Here is a 27,984-nt window from a genome sequence, read left to right on the forward strand (position 1 = left end):
AAGACCATTATAGGTTGAACTGAAAGAAAAATGTTTGCATAAAAAACATTGCAGCCAGCAATATAATATCACATACTATTTTACATAAGATAGTTCAATCTGTAATTGTATCCCCTCCATCAGTAATTTTCTTTCAATTACACCCACGTTAAAAAAGAAATACTGCAGACTACTGTGTAATTTGTTAGTCAGAGAATACAGAGAGTTTTGTGGCAAATGAGATTAAGCAGGGAACGCAAATATTTATTTGGATAACTTTAAAAAAAACCCGAGACCGTAATATTGCATCCTATTGTTTTCAAAGCCATTTAGATAAGGGTGTTATACGATCTTCCAAACAGCAGGGGCGCTGTCTCGAAAAACCGAGGGATCTGAGAATGCGGGTCTCTGGGCGGGGTCTGTAGCTGCAGGCTCCGAGTCGGTGAATCATTCTTTTCACACTCCATTACAGTAGGTGGCGGTATGCACCTTTAAAGTTGGTTCGCAACCCGACAATAAACCCACAAAAGAAAGAAGAAGAAAGACAATAAACGAAGAGAAGAAGAAGAACGTTTAGAATCTCATGAAGCAGTGTTACGAAAGCGGGCATCACTAAAGTCTAATTAAATTATCTTTAATTATTTACTTGGTTTGTCAACAGGATTTATTAATACGTTAACTGTTAGCCGTGAGATTGAGTTTTCTTACCCGGACTCACTGTTGTCTCTGGAGCAGGGATCCATTGTCCGGACAGCGTCATAAACATCTCCTGACTCATACAGTTGTGTACTTTGAGGTAATGTCCAGCACATATAATACCAATATCATTGTTTGCAGTTTTTTCCATTTATTATCATGAATCGGTATACTTTGAAGAGGACACAAAACATAGAAGCTGTGGACTATTTAGACAACTTTAAAACTAACCGGGAACTGCATCTGTATTAATAATTATTATTTTAGTTATTATTTATATTAATATTTAGCAACGTTAGGGGAGAGCGGGGCACAAAGTAACGATATTTAGCTTTAGCTCTATCGTTCAAAAAATATTTAAGTTATATTAGTTATTTTTTTACACAATCAACACACACATCTCTGCTAGAAATGAACACTTAAAGTTTGTTTGTGGGACCTACCGTTATCTTACAATTATACTGAAAGTGAAAGGAGTGCAAACGTTACCCCATATGTGGAGTTCATTGTAACAAACAGAGGGTTTGTTGTAACATCTGCTAGAAATTTTATTTTAACATAACGTTTTAAATAAAATCAAATTCTGTTTATACTAAAGGTGGATATTGTTTATATCTATAATATAGATATCCACACATTCATCCATCCATGATCCTTCATCTAACCATCCTTGTATTATGCATCAATTAATATAAATAGATTTTTTGAAAGGGCTACACAATTAAGACACAAAATAATAATTGTGAGTTATTTCCCCTGATATTGTATTGACAGTTATCATTTTGATTAATAGTATCATAGTTTTTGAGTTTTTATTTCATTATCATTGTATACCTGAGGCTTAATGGTAACACTGTGTTACAACTAACCCTGCTGTGTAAATTTTTTTCAATCCCAGCTATCATTTACTAGGAGTTGCTAACATGTTTCAAAATAATGTTATGTTTTAGGTAACAAGACGGTGATTAAAGTAATAAAAGGTTGGATTTGGTGACTTTCAAACCCAACTAAAAAACATAAGATGAAGAAATTAACTTTCATGCCTCAAACACCCTTTGTTTAACTCTTTCACCGCCAGCGTTTTTAAAAAAAGTTGCCAGCCAGCGCCAGCGTTTTTCATGATTTTCACCAAAGTTTAATGCCTTCCAGAAAATGTTCTTCTTTAACCTGTTAACCTTTTTTTGTTTTCTGAACCCCCCCACAAAAAATGTCATAGCTAAACTAAAATAGATACAGTTTATGAAGTCTTTGCACTAAAAGCATAAGTTTGGTCTCATTTGAAAGCAGACACTTGGAAGTTTATTAAGAGGTGAACATTAGTTACTGTCATAATGAAAAAAGTTGTTATAGAGAGCTTAAATTATACTTGTTTATTAACTCCACCAAACATTTATGAAATATTGTTATGAAAAACTAAATAAAAATGGCCTTGGAGCAATCTAGAAATGCTCTGCAGATAAAGCCACAGGTCTGACCATGTTCTGTTTTAAATCTGAAGATGATACCTCTAAAACTCTGTATTTTATTAAATGTTTTTTAGACCCATGTCATGTAAATTTATTTAGAGAAAACAGCAAAAATGCTAAGCTAATGTTTGTTTATTTATATCTCACAACATCCTTTCAGTTTATTGTCCTATTGCTCCGGGTTTTAAACAGACTCATTAAATAAGCATCCGAATGAGTCATTAACAACTTTTAATCCTGGATATGGCTGTCTAAATGTTTATTTTATTATTATTATTAATAATTACTCATACATTCTATTTAGTGTTTTATTTCCTCCTTTTGTCTCAATTCACTTTCTTTTTATTAAATTCCTTTCTTACAAAAAGAAACTTACCTTAAAGAAGCTTTACCAGTCGAAATTATTCCTAGAAACATATATCTCATATCTCCAGACAGCAGATGTTTACAGAACAGCTAGTACGTTAGCTTAGCATACCATCAAAACACGACAAATAAAAGCATTTATAATATAACTCACTTTATAACATCAAAAGTCGAGTGCTTAAACAATCATGCGTGATCTGATGTGGCTTTGGATCATAATATAAGACCGAAAATATTCAGTTTTATGCTATTTATTCTTTTAGCTTAGCATAGCATTATAATATATTGTACTGTTATGAAATTACCTGACATAGCGTTAAAATTACAGACAATCCATATATAATCTTAATCGTGTTTATTGTCTCCATGGTTTAAAAACATCAAAACATCTTTATTTGCATGTTATTATAAAAACAGCGATCGCTCGTTGCAGGTCACTGTTCAAGTTCACGTCTGACTGACAGCTGCTGCTGAGCTCTGACGTCTGATTATTTCTCAGAAAGTTTCATATTGAGACTTTAGCGCCCTCCGGCTTCACGTATGAATGAAACAAACTGAGTGGGAATGACTGCAGACTCAAACTTGCTCATATAGCCATTTTTGGAATAAAAATGGGTGAAATATTACCCCCCCTGCAGAAATTTGAAGTAAACATATAAAATTGAAGTAATATTTCTCCAAATATGCATACTTTGAATTAAAAGCCCCGATGGATGTTGTTTTATCGAGTGCTTTCATGACGATCACGGAGGAGTATTTTTATCAATGAGTGCGGCTGAGGGTTATATTTCAAATTAAAGGTATGTACCGTTTTTCATTTTCATAACGTCTGACAAAAATGAAGAAATTACTGTTACTAGGATTCTCAGATTAAAATAAAGTTCAAAAACTAAATCTTAAATCAAAACACTTTTTAATGATGTATAGTTGTTTAATGTAAGTACATTTAAACTAACAGTAATTTAAATTATGTAAATAAATAGCTCTTCAGTACATCCACGTCCTCGCGCAGGTTATCAAGTTAAATATATAAACATACAATATACCAAATGAAAGAACAGACCCTCTGCTTTCAAAAAAAAAAAAAACGCTTCATCCTACCTTTAGTGGTTCTTTTGTTATCAGCTTTTGAATATGGGTAGGTTTCTGCAAAAACACCACATTTTGAGCACAAAGCAGAGATAATTCCATTTTTGTGACGGACTTTTCATAGAGATCCAATTCAGAGCGATCTTTAAAACAGACACGGACATGCAGCCGCTTGCCATAGGGCAATACTTCCGGGTTTAAAAAGTTGCGGAAGGGCGCCACCTTGTGGATACGGTATTGCGGAAAGACGGAAAATCTCGTCATTGGCGGGGAAGCGTTTTCTCTTAATTGACAAGATATCTCGTCAATGGCGGTGAAAGAGTTAATATCTTAAAGCTACACATTCATGTGTAATTACTTCCACCTACTAATCAAAGTATTCTCGTAAGTGAAGAATCTGCTATTTACAATACATACGGGCAAGTCGCTCGAATGGCTGAATCCATGTTGTGCCTCCATGTTGTGCTCCGCCTTTCGTGCTTTCAGACTACATTCATGCTGGCCCCTTCTCAATCTGAAGCTGGAGCCTCCCAAAGTTGCATTTGTAGGTGGCATACATCATCAACACTAAAAATATTTTGTTACATGCTCGTTACTGCTAAAAGTAGTGGAATTACAGTAACTTTATATATACACCCAGAGACTCGAAAACTGCTACAAAGAAAATAACAGTAGAAGGATGTGGCAAGGAATAGAGTCAGTTACCAATTACATGAAAGTCGTAAACAAAACTGTTATCAAAGACTCCTCTCTACCAGACAACCTTAACACGTTTTATGCTAGATTCGACCAAAATAACAGAGACATCCCCCTGAAAGCCACCAATAACTCAAATAAGACTGTACTGCAGGTGACGCACCCACAGGTGCTTAAGCTCTAAGGAAGGTGAATCCTCGTAAGGCTGTAGGACCTGATGGCCTGGCTCAGAGGGTCCTTAAAGTCTGTGCTGAACAGTTGGTGGAGGTGTATATGGACATCTTTAACACTTCTCCAAGGAACAGTTCCTCGTATTTTTAGCTCATCAACTCTGTGGTTCCAGAAACATAAGACCCTTTTCAGTTTGCCTACCGCTCGAACAGGTCAGTGGATGATGCGGTGGCACTGGCACTTCACTATATCTTACAGCACCTGGACACTCATAATAAATATGTATGATTATTGTTACTGGGCTACAGCTCTGCCTTTTAACACAATGTGGCCAATAAAGTTGACCGGCAAGTGATAGTACTGGGAGTACCAACATCCACCTGTAATTGGATCAAAGACTTCTTCACAGACAGGCCACAGGTGGTGAAGAAGGGAAAGAAGGTCTCAGCTGAGCTGACAGTGAGTACGGGAGCCCCACAGGGCTGCTGTCTCAGACCTATACTTTTTTAACTATATTCATATGACTGTGTGACCAACTCGGACAATAACAACATCGTCAGTAAATATGCAGATTATACAACTATCCTTGGCCTCATCAGAATATGGTTCACATGGTCACTGGGGAGGACAATGATCTTGTTCTTAACATTGATAAAACAAATTAACTCATTCTGAACTTTAGGAGGAGACCTCCCCTCTACAGCCTCTAACCATCAAGAGGATTGAAGTTGAGCGGACTGACAGCCATAAGTTCCTGGGACTTCATATCTCTGAAAATCTCAGCTAGGCTAAAAACATCCAGAAATTAGAAATTAAACACAGTTTCTGCGTCTCTTTCTCTTGTATTTCTTTTAAAGGTCACATTCTTTCTGATCCTATTTTTTAAACCATAGTTAGTGTGTAATGTTGCTATAATCGCATAAGTAATACCTGTAAAATGATAAAGCTCAAAGTTCAATGCCAGCCAATATATTTTCTTTAACAGAATTGACCTTTCAAAGCCTACAGCGAAGTAAATTCCGCCCACAAGAATTCGTCAGTCACCAGCTAAGCTCAAACGGCTCTGCTAAGCTAAGCTGCTGTCGAATCACAACACACTAAACAAGCGTCAAAAGTAAAAAAATAATATAAATGTGTTTTTGTTATCTGGTGGGTCCTGATTCATTTTCAGTGCAGGAAAACCCTTCTGCAATAATCCGATGATGTCTGCATCATTACACTTTGACATGTGTAACTAACTTTTATTTAAAACCTTAATCTTCTATTTTAAATAAAATGAAAATTGCATCAAAATGTTTATTTAAATTAACTGAAAATATGTCAAATCACTCAGGTTTACACCAAACATTCAGATCTGTAATTAACACATGAGAAAACAAGTGAATCATTACACCCCTATAACATAAAAGTCAATCTTAGCAAAACATGAGGATCAAAGTTAGAAATAAACCAATTATTTTTTACACTTAAAACTAAAAGAAGTTTGAAACAGATGGTGAATGTTTTACTGACATTAAGTGTTTTAATGATTCTTCTTTCATTTCTAGTTCACACCCATAGAGTGAAAGTGATTGAGATCTTCAGTCAAGCTCCTCCTACAACAATCCACCAATAAATGCTGGAGTCAAACACACAGAGAAATCACTCCATGTGTGACAACTGAAATCTTCATGACATAATGTTGATGCCGGTGAAAGAGGAGCTTGAGAAGATGACAGATCCACAACCATGCAGAATAAAGCAAGAAGATACTGAGGAACAAATAGGTTGGTGTCTATTTTTCAATCTTTTTTACTGATGGTTGAGGAATAATCATAAAAACATTGAGAAACATGAGGGGAAAATAAACTAAAATCCATGAGATGATAACTTTCTGCATCTATAATAGATTCAATAGAATTAGATTGAAACATCAGGAAAAGAGTTTTATCCAAAGCAACCTTCAGTGGATTGAATGACTGTGATCTCCATGCAATGCTCTACTACAGTTAAAGCTCATGTTGTGTTCACGTCATTATAGAGAGATTTTTATTTTATACAAAAATAGTAGTTAAAGTTATTGCATCAGACTGAAATGTATTTACTTAGTTTCTAACGGCTATAACAATCTCTGTGGCTTTTTATGATTCCCCACCTTGTTTTAAATGTGGTGTTCCTGGTCATAAAAATAACTGGCCTACAAAAAAAAGCTTATAACCAGGTCTTGCTAATGATATTGATAATGATAGTGACTCCATGACATAGTTTATAGCATAAAAGCAAACTAACTAGTTAAACATTAAAGTAGACTAGTGTGGTCAACAGGGGTGATTCTAAGATGATCATTTAGGGGGCATAAGGGTATAATAATAAATAAAAAATTAGTTTGAATACAGTGTAAGGTCCGGCCTATATATGAACAGTGGCAGAGCTGTCATTAAATGGGGCGGTCAGGGCTACTTTACAGGGTCCATAGTCAATGAAAGAAAACAATAAAGCCCCCCTATAATGGCCTAACAATGCACATGTTTGTCATATTTTATTTAATATTACCCAAATTATTCTCATATACTATTTTCACAAAAACATTAGATGCATAAGCTCAGATTAATTAGGCCTAACTGAAGGAAAACAAGTTGACAAAAAGAATGGACCTGTAGCATTGAAACTATAGAAATTTGTCACAACCCCCGTTTCCATCCTGTACCATCTGCATTTCTGTGCTTACTAAAACCCCACTCACACAGACCTTTGGCCCAAGAAAATACCCGTAAAATTGCCAGACAAGCATCTGTGTGAACACAAACTCGTCCCCTAAATCTTCTGGGATCGTTGCCGGAAAGAGGACCTAGTCAGATACGCGGAAAACCCTCTGTGTGAACAAGAAGCCGAAACAATGCAATGGGCGTGTTGTAGTGAGGACGTGCGCGTCATCACAACAAAAGTTATGGTTCAGCCCCTTAAAACGAGAGATAATATGAAATGTTGCAAACTAGATTGAAGCAGTTATCAGGAAATGATAAATGAGACGCATAAACGATGACGCACGTGCCGTAGTGAGGACGCGCGTGTCATGGCAACATGAAGTTGGTTCAACTCTTTAAAATGAGGGACTTACAACATTCACGACGAGAAATGTCATCAAACTGGACTGAAGCAGATATCAGGTAAGTTAGCTCGTCACTTACTGCGTTGAAACGGAGATCATTCAGCTGCATAAAAGAATATCGCGTCACGTGCTCATTTGAGCTATAATAAACGAAAATTCCTACGCGTCATCCCAACAAGATATATCGTTCAGCTCCTCAAAATACAGGTTTTAAATGCATATAAACAATCACGATGAGAAAAGTCTGAAAACTGTATTAAAGCAGAGATCAGGGAGCTTGTCAAATATCCACTCAAAAGCTGAGATCATTCACCAGCATTAGAACGGCGCATCACGCGCTCCTTTATAATCTTATCATAAACAAAAATGCACGCGAGTGGTTTCTGGAGAGAGAAATAATACATAAAAACTAGGGCTGCACGATTAATCGTATTTTTATCATGATAACGATATGCGTGCCCCACGATTAATTAATGACAATCGTCGCGATTAATGTGCAAAGACCAAGCACAAAACACATGGTCTAGAATCAAGCAAAGTGTTTGTTATGGGCGGAGTCAGAGTAAACGGAGTGTTTCTTTGCAAGTGCAGTCTGAATACATTAGCATCACGAGATTTACAGTCATTCGAACATAATGGCAGAGCAACAAGAAGAAAGTGCAGAAAACTGTGCTCCTGTTCCGTCCAAACGTGAAATATCAAGAGTTTCAAAAGCTGAAGACACAAGCCGCAACCATAAAAAAATCCCCGACCATCCAAGACACAGACAACAATAATGGATCGCGTATCATGTATGTTAGGATATGTGTCCAATAAGCACCGTGAGCAGCAAGGGGTTTAAAAAAATATTGCCACATAAAAGGCATATCTTAGGCATTTTTTATTCAAAAATGTTTTGTTTTTATTTTAGTTTAATTCTAATTTGATATAAATGTATATTAGAGCCCTGCATTTCAGCCTTTTTACGCCCATTGGGTCGGGTTTCGGACCAATTTTAACATCACAGTTGATATGCGGGCAGGCCTCTGGATTTTTTTAGGCTTCTCCACCTTTATATATAATTTAATTAAAAGAAACGTTGAGACATTGATAAATTGTAAAAGAAAGACGTTTAACCTATCGCACGAGTCCACTACGCACATGCACCTGTTTCAACGGTGTTTAGCGTCTCCGCCAGCAGCAGGACCTTCAGTGCTTCGGGGATATGGAGAACTGAATAAAAACCTCAAATACTGTGCATAATCTATAAAAGACTTCTTTCGGTAGTCATGTAAAAAATGTGGTGTAAAGCCTTGAATTTTAATTGATGCATAGCGAATGTGTAAGGTAAAGCAACCTGCATGTTTATTTAGTTTCATGTTTATTTTGTTTTGTTTTGATTCACTATTTTTCTGCACCCCGCCGTCTGTGAGCAACAAAGCAGCCCCGCTCCGCTTTTAAAAAAATAGGTTGTTGATATTAAACATTTAAACTAACATTGTTATATGCTGAAAATATATATATTATATAGACGTTATTGTAGGCAAGTGAATTGTTGATTTGAGAGGCTCATTTGATCAAACAAGTCGTCAACATGATGTTAGCTGTCGGCCGCTAACCGCTTGGTCAGTATCAAAAACCTTAATTTAACAAACAAAAAAAGGCTCTAAAATAAATAACAGATATTTTATAATTTTGACAGTTAAAACTGAACTGATTTAATTGCTGCAATAGTAGTACAGCTGTAAGGAATCTGTTTAAGGAGTTATTTTTGTTATTTCTGCGGATTTCTTTTGCAAAATCCATGCGGAATTTTGCGGAATTATTTTAAATGTTTTAAAAAGATCTAAGAGAATGGGAGCTGTGGATATTACAAAAAAATAAAAAAAATTATAATATAGGCCTATAAAATGTATATAATATTATATACATGGCTGTAAAGTGTAATAAAAATACTGAAGTAAATATAAGTTTTTCACTAAAAGAATGATCGTATTTTTAATCGTGACCAAAAGTTTGAGCAAAACAATCGTGATCATAATTTTTCCTGTGATCGTGCAGCCCTAATAAAAACAAACTTCAGATGCTGCGTAGAAGATAGGGCAAGACTTTCAACAGGTCACGTGTCTTTCCGGGACCATCAGAGGCCGGGTAATCATGGCAGTGTGAATGAACAAACAATCTAAGGATCCCGCATAATTCCAGGATGCCTTTACTGTGTATTTTCCAGAATGTCTGTGTGCAAAGGGCTTAATAGTGATCAAAGACTATTGGCAAAGCTGTTTAGTCAGTACAGTGGGGGTTAAAGGTGGTTTTCTGATTGGTCAGTTTGAATGTGATGTTGGGTTTAGTCACATGCTCAAGGCAAGGAGATAAAAGAATATGTTTTTGGGGGTCTTCTCTCTTTCCTTTCACTTGCACTCTTCTTCTTTGGGTTGGTCTCCATGAGTTCTGCTTTTGGATTCTCTATCCTTTTCTTCTTTACCTGAGCTCTGGGGTTCAGGCTGTGTTTTTGTACTTTTACCCAACATGCCCTCTCGAAATTGAAAGTATGGATGTCGCTAACGCTGCCGAGTTGCCTGTGTACATTGGATTTATTTCCCAAGAAATGTTCGTTGAGGAATTACTGTTTTGCAAAGCAGTTGAAAGTAGAACCACCGGGAAAGACATATTTCAAGTGCTGGACAAATATATTGACTCAAATAGACTTGACTGATCTCGTTGCGTGGGTGTGTGTTCTGACGGGGCCATGGCTATGACTTGAAAGAACAGTGGGGTGAAGGCTCTCATCAAACAGAAAGCCCAGAATGCCACGTTCACACACTGTATGCTCAATCGAAATGCACTGGTGGCTAAATGGTTAGATGATGAGCTTAATCAGGTACTACAGGACATGATACAAGTAGTAAACTTCATTAAAGCACGCCCCTTGAAACACAGGCGGTTTGCTCTTCTGTGTGAAGAAATGGGAGCCTTTTGATGGACTGCTGCTTCACTCAAATGTACGCTGGCTTTCACGGGGAGCAGTTTTGAACCGTGTGTATGAGTTGCGGAGGGAGGTTGCAGAATTTCTCTTGTCTAAAAAACATCAGCTTGCTGACTGTTTTAAAATGCAGCCTGGATTCTCAAACTTGCATATATGGCTGACATTTTTTCTCATCTGAATGTGCTTAACCAAAGCATGCAAGGGCGTGACACATACATAGTGCATATATGCAAGACAAAGTGTGTGCTTTTTCCCTGAAGATTACGCTGTAGTCAAACAAGCTCAAGGAGGGAATAACAGAAATGTTCCCACTATTACACCAAGAGCTGCTGTCATCTGGTGGTGAGATGGACACCATTTCTCCACTGATACAATCCCACCTGGAGCACCTCCAGGGATATTTCAAAGACTATTTCCCTGACCTTGACAGCACCCATCTGATATGGGTAAGAAACCCATTTGACTCTGATGTAGGCTCTTGTCTGGACTTAAAAATCACAGGAGGGGCTGATAGAGAGGACTTCTTCATGGGATTTAAAAATGAAATTTTAGGCTCTTTCCCTCTCTAACTACTGGATGTATGTAAGAAAAGACTTTCCCATCCTAGCTGAGAGTGCTCTGAAATGCCTTCTTCCTTTTGCAATCACTTATTTTTGTGAGTCTGCCTTTTCAACTTTAAAATTACTTAAAACAAAACACAGAGCATGTCTAAATGTGGAGAGTGACATGCGTGGCCTCCATGTAAGATCTCACCTTATGTGGAGTATCACTGATCTTGAGAAAGGTGAGGGAACAGCCTAGAACTTCACAGGAGGACCTGGTCAATGACCTGAAGAGAACTGGGACCACAGTTCCAAAGGTTACTGTTAGTAAAACAGGGCTACCGTCATGGATTAAAATCCTGCAGGTGCGCATGGTTCAACTGCTCAAGCCAGCACATGTCCAGGCCAATCTGAAGTTTGCCAAAGACCATCTGGATAATCCAGAGAAGGAATGGGAGAGGGTCATGTGGTCAGATGAGACCAAAATAGAACTCTTTGGTATCAACTCCACTCACCGTGTTTGGAGGAAGAAGGATGAGTACAATTCCAAGAACACCATCTCAAACGTGAATCATGGGGGTGGAAACATCATGCTTCGGGGCTGTTTTTCTGCGAAGGGGACAGGACGACTGCATCGTATTGAGTGGAGGATGGATGGGGCCATGTATCGTGAGTTTTTTGGCAACAAAAAACCCTCCGTAAGAGCATTGAAGATGGGTCGTGACTCTGTCTTCCAGCATGAGAATGACCCCAAACACACAGCCAGAGCATCTAAGGAGTGGCTCTGCATGAAGCATTTCAAGGTCCTGGAGTGGCCTAGCCAGTCTCCAGACCTGAACCCAATAGAAATCTACGAAGGAAGCTGAAACTCCATGTTGCCCTGTAACAGTCCCAAAACCTGAAGGATCTGGAGAAGACCTGAGGGGTATTGCACAAAGGCAAGATAAAGGATTAAACTGGGATTTTCCAGTTATCCTGGCTGAATTGGCTCGGTTTCATAAAGGGAGGCAAAATTAATCTACATTAAGTTACTATGGAGATGTTCTTTTTGCTGCTAGCCTAACAATTAATTCAATTCAAAGAACTTTATTAATCCCAGGGGGAAATTGCTTTCATTTTACAATTATAGAAATGAAAGAAAAAAGAAATATAATATATATATAATATATAGAAATAGAAATAAAATAATACATTTAAATATGCCATATATCAACCATTTTAAAAATGAATAGATAAGACATAAAAAGTGAATATACTATACCAATATAAAAATGGGTAATTTACTTTAATAGTGAATTGTCCCAGCACTTAAAAAGAGGAGTTATACAGCCTAATGGCCACACGTTTAAAAGATCTTCTAAAATGCTTACTTAGCAGTAATCAGTCTCTGACTAAATGTACTTCTCTGGTTGGCCAGCACCCTAGTGGGTGAAAGGGATTGTACAGAAATGAACTTAGTTTTGACAGTATTCTTCTCTCAGCCACAACATGAACACAGTCCAGCTCCATACCAAGTACAGATCAGACTATAGCAGACTATCCCATTTCAGATTAATCGGCTAGTTTAATTTAACATTGCAAAGGACTTTAGATGAGATTGACCAAATATGGTTATGATCTGATAAAATCTCTAGGAGGAGTTTGGTAAAGTATGAAGCCTGGAAATGCCAAAATTTGCCCAGAAATCACAGTGAAAATTCAAAATAGTGGGGGGTTTAGAGCTTAGCTCCAAGAGACTTTTTTTTAGGTCTTGGGTTGATAGATGGTCCTACCAAATTTCTTATCTGTACCTTTTTCCTAGCGGGGGGCTGTTTTCTTGAAATTTTGCATGTGGTGCTATCGAGTAATTTCTACATGCTCACTTCTGAAGCCTATACCACGTGTACATTTTTGTCACTTCTGACGTCTGTGCTTTGCACCCACGGTGCTCAGGCCCTAAATATGAACTGCGAACAATGAACTATTATAAATATAACAGCGTGAAATGGCTGGAGAGAAACTCCCTACTTTAAAGCAATAAGCATTTCTGTAGGCTAAAGCTATACTTCATCTCTTATTATGTTTGATTGAAGTTTGCATTTGCTAAAATTTATTTTTGCTTCAAGTTCGCTACTGTTTAGTACTGTTTACTTGAATGCTTCCTTTTTAAATATTTAATTGCTTTCTGTTAAATTGCTCAAAGTCATTACTGTTTAAAACACACTTGGCATCACATTCATGATTTTATGGTAAAATAACACTTTGCGTCAATCCACGAACATTTAAACGAGCAAACCCCCCCCCCCCCAGACGGTTACGTGACGAACCGTCACATTTGACTCACGTCATACCCGTCATCACCAATTCTGAAACCGGCACAGCCCTAGGTGATAGCTTACATTTATATATCTGATATTCTGGCTAGCCAGCTACTGTATAAACTTTTTAAAATGATGTCATCTGACTTTACACTGGTATAACGTTGTTGCACTAGCTTACACACAGCAGAAGGAAGTTTTACAGACATTTATAGAACATTTGTTATAGAGTTTTGAACACAGCACAAGAGTTAGAACCAAAATTAACAATAGAAATGACATAATGTACTTCACATTAAAAAATAACATGAATACATGACATCTCAAATGTGTTTTGTCACTCTGGTTTATTAATATGAACTATTTACTGTCTTTGTTTTAGATATGATGGAAGTGAAAGAGGAGAGTCAAGCTGAAGTGGATGAGAAACATCAGATTGTAAAAATAAACCATAATGTTTCACTGAAAGAAACTCTGAAGACAGAAGACATAAAGTGTGAAAATAGTTTCAGTGAAGATGAACGCCCTGAAGATCACAAGAGGACTCACAGTGAGGAGAAACCTTTCACATGTCAACAGTGTGGAAAGAGTTTCAGAACAAAAGATAACCTTAAAACACACAGGAGGACTCACAGTGAGGAGAAACCTTTCACATGTCAACAGTGTGGAAAGAGTTTCAGAACAAAAGCTCACCTAAAAGAACACAAGATGACTCACAGTGAGGTGAAACCTTTCACATGTCAACAGTGTGGAAAGAGTTTTAGAAAAAAAGATAACCTTAAAGAACACATGAGGACTCACAGTGAGGAGAAACCTTTCACATGTCAACAGTGTGGAAAGAGTTTCAGAAGAAAAGATAACCTTAAAACACACATGAGTAGTCACAGTGAGGAGAAACCTTTCACATGTCAACAGTGTGGAAAGAGTTTCAGAACAAAAGTTAGCCTTAACTTACATGTAAGGATTCACACCGGAGAAAAAACACACGCATGCCATCACTGTGAAAAGAGTTTTACAACTGTCGGTGACCTTAACAAACATGTGAGGATTCACACTGGCGAGAAACCACACGCATGCCATCACTGTGAAAAGAGTTTTACAACTGTCGGTGACCGTAACAAACATTTGAGGATTCACACTGGAGAGAAACCATACGCATGCCATCACTGTGAAAAGAGTTTTACAACTGCCGGTGCCCTTAAGAAGCATTTGAGGATTCACACTGGAGAGAAACCTTACACTTGTCAACTATGCAGAAAGAGTTTCACCTTTAACTCAGGCCTTTTCCAGCACATGAAAACTCACAGTGGGGAAAAGCTACACGCATGCCATCTCTGTGACAAGAGTTTCCTAGATAAAGTTAAACTTAAGATACACATGAGAATTCACACTGGAGAGAAACCATTTACATGTCATCTGTGTGGAAAGAGTTTCACAATAAAAACTACCCTTAACGTACACATGAGGATTCACACCGGAGAGAAACCACATCCGTGCCATCACTGTGAAAAGAGTTTTATAACTGCATGTAACCTTAGAAAACATTTGAGAATTCACACTGGAGAGAAACCTTACACTTGTCATCTGTGTGGAAAGAGTTTTGTTACAAATCCCAACCTTAAAATACACATGAGGATTCACACCGGAGAGAAACCACATCCGTGCCATCAGTGTGGAAGGAGTTTTAGAACAGCAGGTAAACTGAAGACTCACATGAGGTCTCACACTGGAGAGAAACCTTACATATGCTCTCAGTGTGGAAAGAGTTTTTCTTCTGAAAGTAACTTTAAGATTCATGCAAGAATTCACACTGGAGAGAGAGCGTTCACTTGCCATGAGTGTGAAAAATGTTTCAGAAGTAGGAGTAACCTTATAACACACATGAAAATTCACAAAGGAGAGAAACCTCACGTGTGTTTTCAGTGTGGAAAGTGTTTCAGTATGGAGTGTCAACTTAAGAAACACATGATAACTCACAGCGAAAAGAAACCTCACGCATGTCTTCAGTGTGAAAAGAGTTTCATAGATAAACGTGGACTTGAGACTCACATGAAAACTCACACAGAAGAAAAAACTTTCACATGTCATCACTGTGGAAAGAGTTTTACAGTAAGACGTGCCCTTGATGATCATGTGAGAATTCACACCGGAGAGAAACCATACGCGTGTCAACAGTGTGGAAAGAGTTTCAGGACAAAACCAAACCTTAGTGCACATTTGATCACTCACACTAAAGAGAAACCGTTCACATGCCATGAGTGTGAAAAGAGTTTCAAAACAAAAGCTAACCTTAAAAAACACGCAAGATTTCACAATCAGTAGAAAACATTCATGTGTCAACAGTTCTTGTACTTATTGAAGAGTTTTTTTTTCATGTCTTAATAGAAGGGTTGTTAGCAATTATTGTTGATTGTACAGTCACTGGAACAGGATAGCATAAACATGTGACGACTGTCTTATTGGTTAATAAATGTAATTGCGGCTTAATGGTATAAAAGGGGGTAGGTGTTAATAAGCTTAAGCTTCTACCTACCCTTTTGAGCATCATTTCTATTTTTCTTTATTTTTTCTTTTTTTGTCTTTCTTTTTTTCTTTACTTGTATTGTAATGAAATTTGTTATTATGTTGATTTTATGTATTAGATGCTCAAATAAAACTTGATGATGATGATGATGATGGATATGGCACAAAGTTTAGAAATCAGATGAGGTCTTATTAATAAAACTGTCTGGAGGATCCTTACTCAAAGTCTACATGCATACAAAAGCCAAAAATGGCGTATGGCAAAAAAAGATTGGGACCGTTTCTCATTTTGTGTTCTTGTGAAACATCATCAATTGCGGCCCAAGAACTGTTCCAATTCCTTCACATCAAGTCAAGTTCACAGAACATCTCAGAATGTGTTCTTGATCCACTCATTTTATCGAGAATGCATCAGGAGGTGACTTGTGTGGACTTGCGACAGAAAAGTTTCCCAGAATGCATTTCGCGTCAACGGCAGTAGAGCTTAAAGTCTGCACAATATTTGAAACATTACTCTTTTTGTGTCATAAAATGTAGCTGTTTAGTCGAGAATATAGATGAATAAACTTCAAATCCGTTATCAGTTATGATAGCACCTATATTAACATTTTCTCTGAAAATTTTGGATATTTGAGTTCAAGTTGATCCGCGGGCAGTCAGCGCTGTGTACAACGCCCAGAGCAAGTCTCTGCAAGTCCTTCTGAAATTTGCCGCTGTCTCAGTGCAGCTGCTCTGCCCTTCAGTCTCATCAATTAATTTTTGTTTATTATTCATTTGAAGTCTGTTATTTGATAATTATCATAACATGAGAGTCTATGGGGATAGACTCTCTTTTGTAGCGAGCCAGTTGATGAATTGCAGTTTAAGCTGGGAACACACCAAAAGATAATCGGGCTGATTTGGGGCCGACCCCCCCCCCCCCCTTCCAACAAACTATCAAATTATGTTTGGAGCGATTTGATTCGATAATAAGTATCTCTGTCTTATTGGAGTTTAGCATAAGGAAGTTATGTGCAATCCAGTCCCTAATATCGCTAATGCAGTCTGTTGGCTTAGAAAACTGGTGGGTTTTGCTAGATGTTACGAGATGTAAAGCTGGATATAATACACAAAGCAGTGAAAACTTATGTTATGTTTCCTGATAATGTCTCATAGAGGTAACATATATAACGAGAATAGGGTAGGACCTAAAACGGAACCCTGTGGTACGTCCTATTTAACCAGGGATTGATATGACTCTTCCTTATTTACATAAACAAAGACTACTGATACCAACATAGTTTTCTAGTCTTTTGAGTAGGATTGTGTGATCTATTGTGTCAAAGGCTGCCCTAAGGTCTAGTAATATAAGGATTAAGATTTCACCACGATTGAATGTTAAAAGGAGGTAATTTGTAACTCTAAGCAGTGCTGTCTCTGTGCTATGGTGGGGCCTGAATTCTGATTGGAACTTTTCATACATACAACCCCAAAACAGAAAAAGTTGGGACACAGTAGAAATTGTGAGTAAAAAAGGAATGGACTAATTTACAAATCTCATAAACTTATATTTTATTCACAGTAGAATATAGATAACATATCAAATGTTGAAAGTAAGATATTTTGAAATGTCATGCCAAATATTGGCTCATTTTGGATTTCATGAGAGCTACACATTTCAAAAAAAGTTGGGACAGGTTGCAATAAGAGGCCAGAAAATTTAAATGTACATATAAGGAACAGTTGAAAGACCAATTTGCAACTTGTGTCAATTGGCAACATGATTGGGTATAAAAAGAGCCTCTCAGAGTGGCAGTGTCTCTCAGAGGTCAAGATGGGCAGAGAATCACCAATTCCCCAAATGCTGCAGCGAAAAATAGTTTTCTGAGTTTCTCAGAGAAAAATTGCAATGAGATTGAAGTTATCATCATCTACAGTGCATAATGCCATTCAAAGATTCAGAGAATCTGGAACAATCTCTGTGCGTAAGGGTCAAGACCGGAAAACCATACCGGTTGCCCGTGATCTTCGGGCTCTTAGACAGCACTGCATCACATACAAGAATGCTACTGTAATGGAAATCTCAACATGGACTCAGGAATACTTCCAGAAAACATTGTCAGTGAACACAATCCATGAATCAAAATTTGAAGTTCTTTTTGAAAAACTGGGACGCCATTTCATCCGGACTAAAGGGGACAATGACAACCCAAGTTGTTATTAGCGCTCAGTTCAGAAGCCTGCATCTCTGATGTTTTGGGGTTGCATGATTGCGTGTGGCATGGGCAGCTTACACATCTGGAAAGGCACCATCAATGCTGAAAGGTTTATCCAAGTTCTAGATACATATGATCCCATTCAGACGTCGTCTCTGGCGGGTAAGACCTTGCATTTTCCAACATGACAAATGCCAGACCACATACTGCATCAATTACAACATCAAGACTGCGTAGAAGAAGAATCTGAGTACTGAAATGGCCAGCCTGCAGTCCAGATCTTTCACCCATAGAAAAGATTTGGTGCATCATAAAGAGGAAGATGCGACAAAGAAGACCTAAGACCGTTGAGCAACTAGAATCCTGTTTTAGACAAAAATGGGACAACATTCCTATTCCTAAACATTGGTCCTCCTCCAGCTGGTCCCTGTATGTACATTCAACTTTTATGGCCTCCCACTGCTACCTGTCCCAACCTCCCCTGGAATGTGCAGCTCTCACCAAACCACAAATGAGCCAATACTTGGCATGACATTTCAAAATATCTCACTTTCAACATTTGATATGTTATCTATATACTACTGTGAATAAAATATAAGTTTATGAGATTTGTAAATTATTCCATTCCTTTTTTACTGACAATTTCTACTGTGTCCCAACTTTTTCTGTTTTGGGGTTGTACCATTATTCACTAAGAATGTGCATAGCTGGCTTGTCACTACTTTTTCTAATACCTTAGAAAGAAAAGGGAGATTTGAGATTGGTCTAAAGCAGGGGTGGGCAACTCCTGGTCCTGAGGGCCAGTGTCCCTGCAGAGTTTAGCTCCAACCCTAATCAAACACAGCTGAAAAATTTAATTGAAGTCTTCAGGACTGTTTGGAAATGACATTCAGGTGTGTTCGATTAAGGTTGAAGCTAAACTCTGCAGGACTGTGGCCCTCGATGCCCATCCCTGGTCTAAAGTTATTAAGATCTCCCTGGTCAAGGTGTGGTTGTTTAATGAGCGGTCTAATAATGCTAGTTTGAAAGCTGTTGGAACGTATCCTAAGTCTAGCGATGAGTTAAAGATATTTAGTACTGGGTCTGACACTACAGGGAATACCTCTTTAAGTAGTTTTGTGGGAACGGGGTCTAATATACAGGATGATGTTACTAATTTAGAGAGCTCTACTATTGTATAAGGTTTAAATGACTCAAGATGTTCGTATGGTAATCTAGTATCAAATGTACTATTGGGTAGAGCAGTGGCTGTTTGTGTAGCTTCGATGTTTTCCCTAATAACAGTTATTTTCTTAGTAAAGACGTTCATGAAGTAGTTACTATTGTGTTGGAGTTTGCTACTGGTTTCTGTTTGTTCTTTGTTTCTAGTCAGTTTAAAACTTTGCTAAACGAGGGTTGTTATGTTTTTCTTTAATAAGCTTGCTGAGATAGGTAGAGACAAGGCAAGCATTAGCCAGCACTTTAAGTTTGCATCTAATGTCATGACGCTCTGGCTCCCAGTATACATTAGACTATGGTGGCTGGTGTCTCAATCTTCATGTTGTTGAGAATAGAATCACCAATTACCAGGGCACTTTTAACAGACATATCAGCAGGTGTATTGCTGAGGGAGGAGAATCTGTTAGAAATTACTACAGGAGCGTGAGCTGGTGGGCCCCGGGTACGACTATGCCGCCTGACAGTCACCCAGTTAGTCTGCCGCCTTGACTCTGATGTCAGAACCGAGCCATGTGTATTACACTTAACACTAGAGGCACCCCAAACAGTGTTTGTAACATTAACATTAGCGGTCTTACTGTCCTCAACTAGCGTTCGGATGCGCACTTCTAGTTCTGCAACCTTCTCAGTCAGCCTTACTACTTCAATACACTTAGTGAATGTAAACCCCTCTGTGCTAACGGCAGAAGCTAAACTGTACATGTGGCAAGTAGTGCAGGTTACAATAAGAAGCGGAGTCTTACTGCTTTCATGCTGGGCGATGGGGTCTCCGTTCATCCGAATGCAGTCCGTAAAGGCAGATTTACAGTAAGCAGACATAAGCAAATGCTAACTTGAGCCGGCACCGTTTGTTGATGCTAGCGGGCTATATGCTAACACTGGGTGTTTACTAGTGATAAATCGTTTCGCTTAGTAATACTGTTCAATAATCGTCACGGTAAAGTATTCCTTTGATAAACTAATAAGTTATATTATATAGAACAAGATAGTAAGAAAACAAAATTTAGATGATGAACTCGACAGAGCTCCAAGGCACGCAGCAGCGTTGCGTCTCTCTTTTGCGTCTCTCTATTGCGTCGCTCTTCACTTACTTGTCTCCACAACACATGCACATTTAGGCTTTCTGCCTTTGTGACAACCAGAGATGTAAAAAAGCAGTCCAGTGTATTTAATGACATTTCTTTATGCCTGTTGTTTGCCATGTTTGTTTACTGTGAAGTCACGTTTGGACCCAAGAAACATTGCAAGATTTTGCGTGATTTCCTGTGTTCACAGTCGAGCGTCTGCCGTCTGTTTGAAAATCTGTCCGTGTGTGGTGTGCTGTCTTTGACACATCGTTGCACACCACACACTATAGGAGCAAAACGGTTAAATCTAGGACATTTTTATCCTCATGTTTGTGGTCTATCACATTTTTTAAATGTTATGATGTAAAATATCTTTTGGTGTGTACCCAGCATTAAATAATTTCCGTATTGCCCCTTAAAATGCTTGTGTTGCCTGAACCACATTCAAGCAAGGTTTTTGCATTTTATATATTTCTTTTTTTTTACAAAAATAAATTAAAGGGGACATTTCACAAGACTTTAAGATGTTAAGTAAATCTTTGGTGTCCCCAGAATGCTTATGTAAAGTTCTAGCTCATAATACCATATAAATATTTTATTATAGCATGTGTAAGATTGAAATAGGAATTTAGGAATTTAGTTGTAGAATTTGTAGGAATTTAGTACTCCGTCACAACTTTTCACAACCCCTATTTCCGTCCTGTACCATCTGCATTCCTGTGCTTACTGATAGTGATCAAAGAGTATTGGCAGAGCTCTTTATTCAGCACATTGGGGGTTAAAGGTGGTCTTCTGATTGGTCAGTTTGAATGTATGATGTTAGGTTTAGTCAAATGGTCAAGGCAAGGGCATAAAAGAATATGTTTGGTGGGTCTGCTCTCTCTTTTATTCCTCTTCTTCTTCTTCGGGTTGGTCTCCATGAGCTCTGGGGTTCAGGCCATTAGGCCTAGATTTCAGTTCTCAATGGTGATTCTCTGTTTTCTAAACTTTATTTATATCTCTGTTCTCTATACTATCAGGTAATACCTCACATACATTGGAAACAGTTAATTGTACATGTATTGGACATCACAAGGGCAGACGCATTTCAGTTACTTATCTTTTTACATGCATGGAGAGAATGGTTTACCAAAACTACGTAGTACTTCCCTTTCTGCGATCTTTGTGCATGTCCACTTCCGGTGGATCGTGATGCCAGTTCTGTTTGTCCAGATTGAACAGAAAATTTGTTGAGAAAGGTACGTAAAGGAACGATGGTGTTGTAGAATTGTAGTTAAGTAAAAGTACAGATAATTTGTTGCAAAATGTAACAAAGTAAAAGTCAAAAGTATGCACTATAGATTCTACTTATGTAAAGTACAAATACGTGGAAAATTTACTTAAATACAGTAACAAAGTATTTGCACTTTGTTAACTTACATTCCACCACTGCCTAACAGGATTTTAGATACCTAACCTAACTGTGCCGGAAGTGGACATGCACAAAGTTGACAAGTCCCGCCCAAGAAACCCGGAAGCGTGATAATCCCCTATTTGAAAGCATTATGTTTGCATAACAAGCAATCTGATCTCACTGTATTTTGATGTCATATGTGCAAGCGATGCATGCAGTTGAACATGCTTATTGACACGCGTCTTGATACAATGGGTATGGTTTTCTAACAAAGTTAGCGTCCAGAGCAAAAAAAAATGAAAACCGCATGCCTGCATGATCGTATCACTGTATTATTTACTGCCATGTGAGCCAAAAGCTTGCCAGGCCGCATGATGCTCACGTGCCGCGCAAAGAGTAAGATAATTAATAGTTTTAAACAATTATGCTGCAAGAGTTTTTTTAAGTACACTTAACTTCCCTGTTAGGCATCTCTGTAACTTTTTTCAAATTCACAGTTTATTTCCATTAAAGGTAGGGTAACAGATTTGATCCTGAAACATTTTTAGTTATGCTGGTTAAAAGTCTCCTCACATCCTGATAGCAATCACTGTGCTAAGTTGTTTAAATGTATTTGTATAAATTTATGTCATCTGTGAAAGGCATAGGACCAAAAAATGTTCAACAAATCATAGATTTCGGTCCGAACGGACGTTTCCTTTTTTGTCCCTCATACGTAAGCGCAATTTGAATTCCCACCGCGCAGCGAGTCCACGCAGACACCATACGTCATCGGCGCGTTCATGTGCGCTCACCTCCTGTCTGTAAACAGCGAGAACAGCAAACTTTTCTGCTGAAATGACAACCTACAATGGAGCCACAAAACTAAAGGCATCTTTTATAACAACAGCAGCAAAAACTGCCTGGATCAGCAAGAGCAAAAACCCAAATTAACATCGGTAACTTTACTGCTTTACCACGAGATGCAAACAGCTGCAGGAGGCAAAGGGTCATGTCACTGTTTATTTTGGTAAGGTAGGTACGCGATATGTTTGTATCGAGACGGATTCAGATATTCTACTTTGATGAAACATTGTGTTGCTTATGAAATTTGTGGTCGTTTACGGATTAGCGTAACTAGGGCTGCACGATTAATCGTTTTTAAACCGAAATCGCGATGTGAATGGATGCGATTTTTGAATCGCAAGAGCTGCGATTTTTCGATTCAAAACTATCAAATATAACAATCATCTAGTACGCAGTTTTTGACAGTTCGCTTCATGCGCATTTTACGTTTGATGCAGTTTAAACCAATAGAGTGCATTAACACTGAGGTGCTGACTACACGTCAGATAACATAATTTGGAAAACATGAGCGCGAGCAGCAGTTCAACTCCTCAACAAAGTGTACGGACATATGATTTCCGCGATGCGGAAAACACGGACAGAATCGCGAAATGCATACAAATGGAATTAACTGCACAACGCGGAATATCATGAAGTTGGCAGATTTTGGATTCAGTCATTTTAAAAACCCATTATAACTCATTAACCGGAAAATGAAAGGACAGAAATGCGCGAAAACATTTCCCTTTTGTGTAATGTTGGACTTAAAGACATACGTCCGTTTCTCGTCATGCATCGCAAACAATGACAAGCGCCTCATCAGACTATAAGCAGGTTTCATTAAAGCCCGGAACACAGCAGACGAAAGAGGTACATTATACTTTCTTGCACGCGCACATCTGCACCGCTTTGAATATTTACAGGTACGAGGGTTCTTGAAGCGCGCACACAGAGAGCAGTCAGCACACGCGTGATCACTAAACTTAAGTTTTCTTTCTTGTCTAAGTGAACATAAACAGCTGGATGTTTATCAGTATATTGAAGCAGAGCAGTTTTAAAGCTGTCTTGTGTCTTAAAGTGACAGTAACCTGGTGCTTTCTGTGTCAGAAATGTTTATTACACACCAAAAATTAAAAAATTACTCTTAACTGAACAAGCTTCTGCAGCTCCACATTTAAAATCCTACAGTGAGGACTGTGCAGTGTTTTATTTGTATTTTTTTCTTATGTTAAATCATAGATTCTAATAACTAATATATTTACATTTATTACAGATGCTTGAAAAGTAAAACAAGATGAGTATAGTCTTAAGATTAAAAGAAAAAACTAAACATTTGCTTGTCAGAAGCATTGTTGTAGTGACAGCCAAAATACATCGGCCTATATGTTATTTTAAATAAAACTTTCAATACATTTTTGTTAAATTGTATTTTAATGTTCTTAGATTAAAAAAAAAAAAGTTTGTCTGCAGAAGAGCAAAGTCCTGCAGACAACTTGGTACAATGTTTAAGAGGTTTTAAATAAACAGTAGCACAGCATCTTTCTTTGGTGCTATTAAAACCACACAACAATCCTGGATGTAGCTCTTTTATTATATACTAATGAATCGCACTTTAAATCGCGAATCGCAATTTTGATCAGAAAAATCGCAATTAGATTTTTTCTCCAAATCGTGCAGCCCTAAGCGTAACGATATAGTTACTACGTCTACACAACCGAACGTGTGCTTAAACTAATTCTGATGTAAACCAGTTGTTTATGTTGGTTATTTTGGAAGTGTTATTGGCGATTTGACTTGAGGGTGGGATCGGGATTTCATTGCTAGGAGGCTACCGTTAGCATTTTTCAAAATGTGTTATCCTACCAAAGTCACGCCTCTTTCAAAACACATGAACATGCACAGATCAGACGGTCACGTCTCATGTCTCATTCACCAGTGAGAAAACTTTGCAGTACCTTTAATTCTCATAATCTCATATATTCCTGTTAATTCCCATGGGAAGTTGCCAGCCTTGAAAATTCCTGGAATTTTGCAACTCTATTCACAGATAATGCTATTTTCACTACGATATTGAGGTGCATGAGCTCAGATTAATTAGGCAGATGATTAATTACTTAAAAAAAAAATACAAAACCAGTCCTAACTGAAAGAAAAAAAGTTAACAAAAAGATAGAATCCAATGTTTAGTGATATTGGAAACACCAGAAGTGTTATAGTGTTTTGAACACAGCACAAGAGTTAAACTACAAGAGCAGAAATTGACAATAGAAATGACATAATGTACTTCACATTAAAAATAACATGGATACATGACATCTCAAATGTGTTTTGACATTCTGGTTTATCAATCTGAACTATTTACTGTCTTTATTTTAGATATGATGGAAGTTAAAGAGGAGAGTCAAGCTGAAGTGGATGAAAAACATCAGATTGTAAAAATAACCATAATGTTTCAACCGAAAGAAACTCTGAAGACAGAAGACATAAAGTGTGAAAATAGTTTCAGAGAAGATGAACGCCCTGAAGATCACAAGAGGACTCGCAGTGAGGAGAAACCTTTCACATGTCAACAGTGTGGAAAGAGTTTCAGAGCAAAAGTTAACCTTAAAGCACACATGAGGATTCACACTGGAGAGAAACCTTTCACATGTCAACAGTGTGGAAAGAGTTTCAGAGCAAAAGTTAACCTTAAAGCACACATGAGGATTCACACTGGAGAGAAACCACACGCATGCCATCAGTGTGAAAAGAGTTGTACAACTGCAAGTGTTCTTAACAGACATTTGAGAATTCACACTGGAGAGAAACCTTACACTTGTCAACAATGTGGAAAGAGTTTCAAAGTTGAATCTAGCCTTAAGATACACACAAGAATTCACACTGGAGAGAAACCTTACACGTGTCAACTATGCAGAAAGAGTTTCACCTTTCAATTAGGCCTTATATTGCACATGAAAACTCACAGTGGGGAAAAGCCACACGCATGCCAGCATTGTGACAAGAGTTTCAGAACTGCAAGTACACTTAAGATACATTTGAGAATTCACACTGGAGAGAAACCTTACACGTGTCAACAGTGTGGAAAGCGTTTCTCATTTATATCCAGCCTTAAGATACATGCAAGAATTCACACTGGAGAGAAACCGTTCACATGCCATGAGTGTAAAAAAATTTTCAGAAATAAAAGTAACCTTGCAACACACATGAAAATTCACAATGGAGAGAAACCTCACGTGTGTCTTCAGTGTGGAAAGAGTTTCAGTATGGAGCATCACCTTAAGAGACACATGATGATTCACAGTGAAAAGAAACCTCACGCATGTCTTCAGTGTGAAAAGACTTTCAGAGATAAAACGAGACTTGAGATTCACATGAGAAATCACACTGGAGAGAAACCTTACATATGCTCTCAGTGTGAAAAGGGTTTTACAAGTGAAGTCGGCTTTAAGAGACACACGACAGTTCACACTGGAGAAAAGCCGTTTGCATGTCAACAGTGTGGAAAGAGTTTTAGAATGAAATTTGACCTGAATGCACACTTGAGAATTCACACTGGAGAGAAACCATACGTGTGTCAACAGTGTGGAAAGAGTTTCGGGACAAAAACAAACCTTAATGCACATTTGATCACTCACACTAAAGAGAAACCGTTCACATGCCATGAGTGTGAAAAGAGTTTCAAAACAAAAGCTACCCTTAAAAAACATGCAAAATTTCACACTCAATAGAAATCATTCATGTGCAGGGCCGAGGTGCGACTCATTTTCAGCCCTGGAGTTTTATGCCTTAGACCGGCCCAATTTAGTTCACGACTGACTATAATATCAGTGACTATATAGCTGTAATATCTATAATATCAGTGATTAACATAACTGACTGATATAATATCATTACATGCTCAGTAGTATACAGTATAAGTCTGCAATGGTGCACCGTTCTCTGCAGCCTTGCAATTCATTGTATTTTTCAAATATATCATTTCCAGTTCAATGCAAATACGATTTTTGCCATAATTGTGTGGCCCCATAGTTTAAGAGTATTTAAATAAACTTATTCAAAAACTAGAAATGTAGAAATGAATACATAACTAAATACATAGAAAAAAAAAGAAAAAGAAAAAAGTAGAGAACAACACATGAGGGATGTAATACATTTTAGTGCCACAGCAAAAATAATTTGTAATAAATATATTTTAGCTCTACCCTCAAAGCCCTCTGGGCGCACACTCAGATGGGCAATTCTAGGGTCTTCTGGGATTTCAAAATGGAAGATTTCTTTAAGGGCAGCGAATATATCTTTCCAGTAATTTCTTAATTTTGGACATAAAATATGGGTTTGGTTGCCAATATGCTGGCCACAGTTTCTCCAGCACTTGTCTGAGCACGAAGGATTCCATTTTGAAATTGTCTGTGGAGTTTGGAAAAATCTGGTTATTATCTTCCATTTGAATTCCCTCCAATTATTAGAGTTGGTCACAAGGTGTACCTCACTGCAAACTTCCTCCCAAGTTTCCAGAGGAACTGTTTATATGTATATTCTCCTTTATATGTAATGTATTATTTGGGTTCTTCAATAGAAATAATATATATACTCCAGAAATTCTTTTTTTTGATTGCATGTCCATTTTGTATTTCTTTGAAAAGCAATTCTACTGGAGAGGGTTTTTTCACGATTTTGTTGTAAGGAAATGTCTCAATTTTTAGTATCTAAAACATTCAGACCTTGGGAGTGTAAATTCTTTTCTAATCTGGTCAAATGATTTAAGTGTCATTGTGAAATAATTGGTGAAGATAATTAAGTCCATATTGAGACCACTTTTTGAAACCCACATCTGTCGAGATGGTGGGAAGTTATTGAGATATCCAATACTTGCTGCTGATGAAATTTTATTGGACAGACTACATGAGGTTTGACCAAATTATGTTGATTTTTAAAAGTCATATAAGCATCCCGCAATCAAATGTGCTGCTACATCATGCAAATTTTTGCAAACCTCCATTTACCTGAATAAAAACAATTTTTACTTTGAAATTGATGCGCTGTCTTTTTGATATGACAGTACACTGCAAAAAAAATTTTTTTAAGGAAACTTTTTTTTGTATTTTTGCCTTGTTTTCAGTAAAAATACCTAAAAATTCTTAAATTGAGATGCTTTTTCTTCATGAGCAAAACGACCCAAGAAAATAAGTCTAGTTTTTAGACCAAAAATATCAAATGTATTTGTGCATAAAACAAGCAAAAAATTCAATTCAATTTTATTTATATAGCGCTTTTCACAATTGGTGATTGTTTCAAAGCAGCTTTACATTAATAGAACCAGTGGAAAGCACAGAAAAACGACAGATAGCACAAGCAGCTAAATTTGCTGCGGCTATGAATCAACATTATAAGCGTGCGTATTGCTAATG

The 27,984-nt window shown here is 37.6% G+C and overlaps 2 protein-coding genes across 4 annotated transcripts in view; both read left to right on the top strand.

Moving 5' to 3' along the window:
- Positions 1-27,984, top strand: part of LOC129422198 (uncharacterized) — a 261,102-nt gene that overhangs the window by 120,183 nt on the left and 112,935 nt on the right. The gene's annotated exons all lie outside the window — the stretch shown is intronic.
- LOC129422207 (uncharacterized) lies at positions 401-27,607 on the top strand. The gene is made up of 4 exons (XM_073857928.1): positions 401-775; positions 6,011-6,229; positions 13,738-15,675; positions 24,953-27,607. Exons 2-4 carry the CDS (start codon positions 6,142-6,144, stop codon positions 26,302-26,304), a joined length of 3,378 nt encoding a protein of 1,125 aa, XP_073714029.1. The 5' UTR covers positions 401-775; positions 6,011-6,141; the 3' UTR covers positions 26,305-27,607.

The sequence above is a fragment of the Misgurnus anguillicaudatus genome, chromosome 19, assembly GCF_027580225.2.
Source record: "Misgurnus anguillicaudatus chromosome 19, ASM2758022v2, whole genome shotgun sequence".
NCBI classification, from domain to species: domain Eukaryota; kingdom Metazoa; phylum Chordata; class Actinopteri; order Cypriniformes; family Cobitidae; genus Misgurnus; species Misgurnus anguillicaudatus.

Excerpts from the sequence above, each read along its gene's own strand:
- LOC129422207 (XM_073857928.1), top strand. The coding sequence starts at position 6,142 with ATGTTGATGCCGGTGAAAGAGGAGCTTGAGAAGATGACAGATCCACAA. Across the intron at positions 6,230-13,737 it reads AGATACTGAGGAACAAATAG|ATATGATGGAAGTGAAAGAG; the intron begins GTTGGTGTCTAT and ends TCTTTGTTTTAG. Across the intron at positions 15,676-24,952 it reads CGCAAGATTTCACAATCAGT|ATATGATGGAAGTTAAAGAG; the intron begins AGAAAACATTCA and ends TCTTTATTTTAG.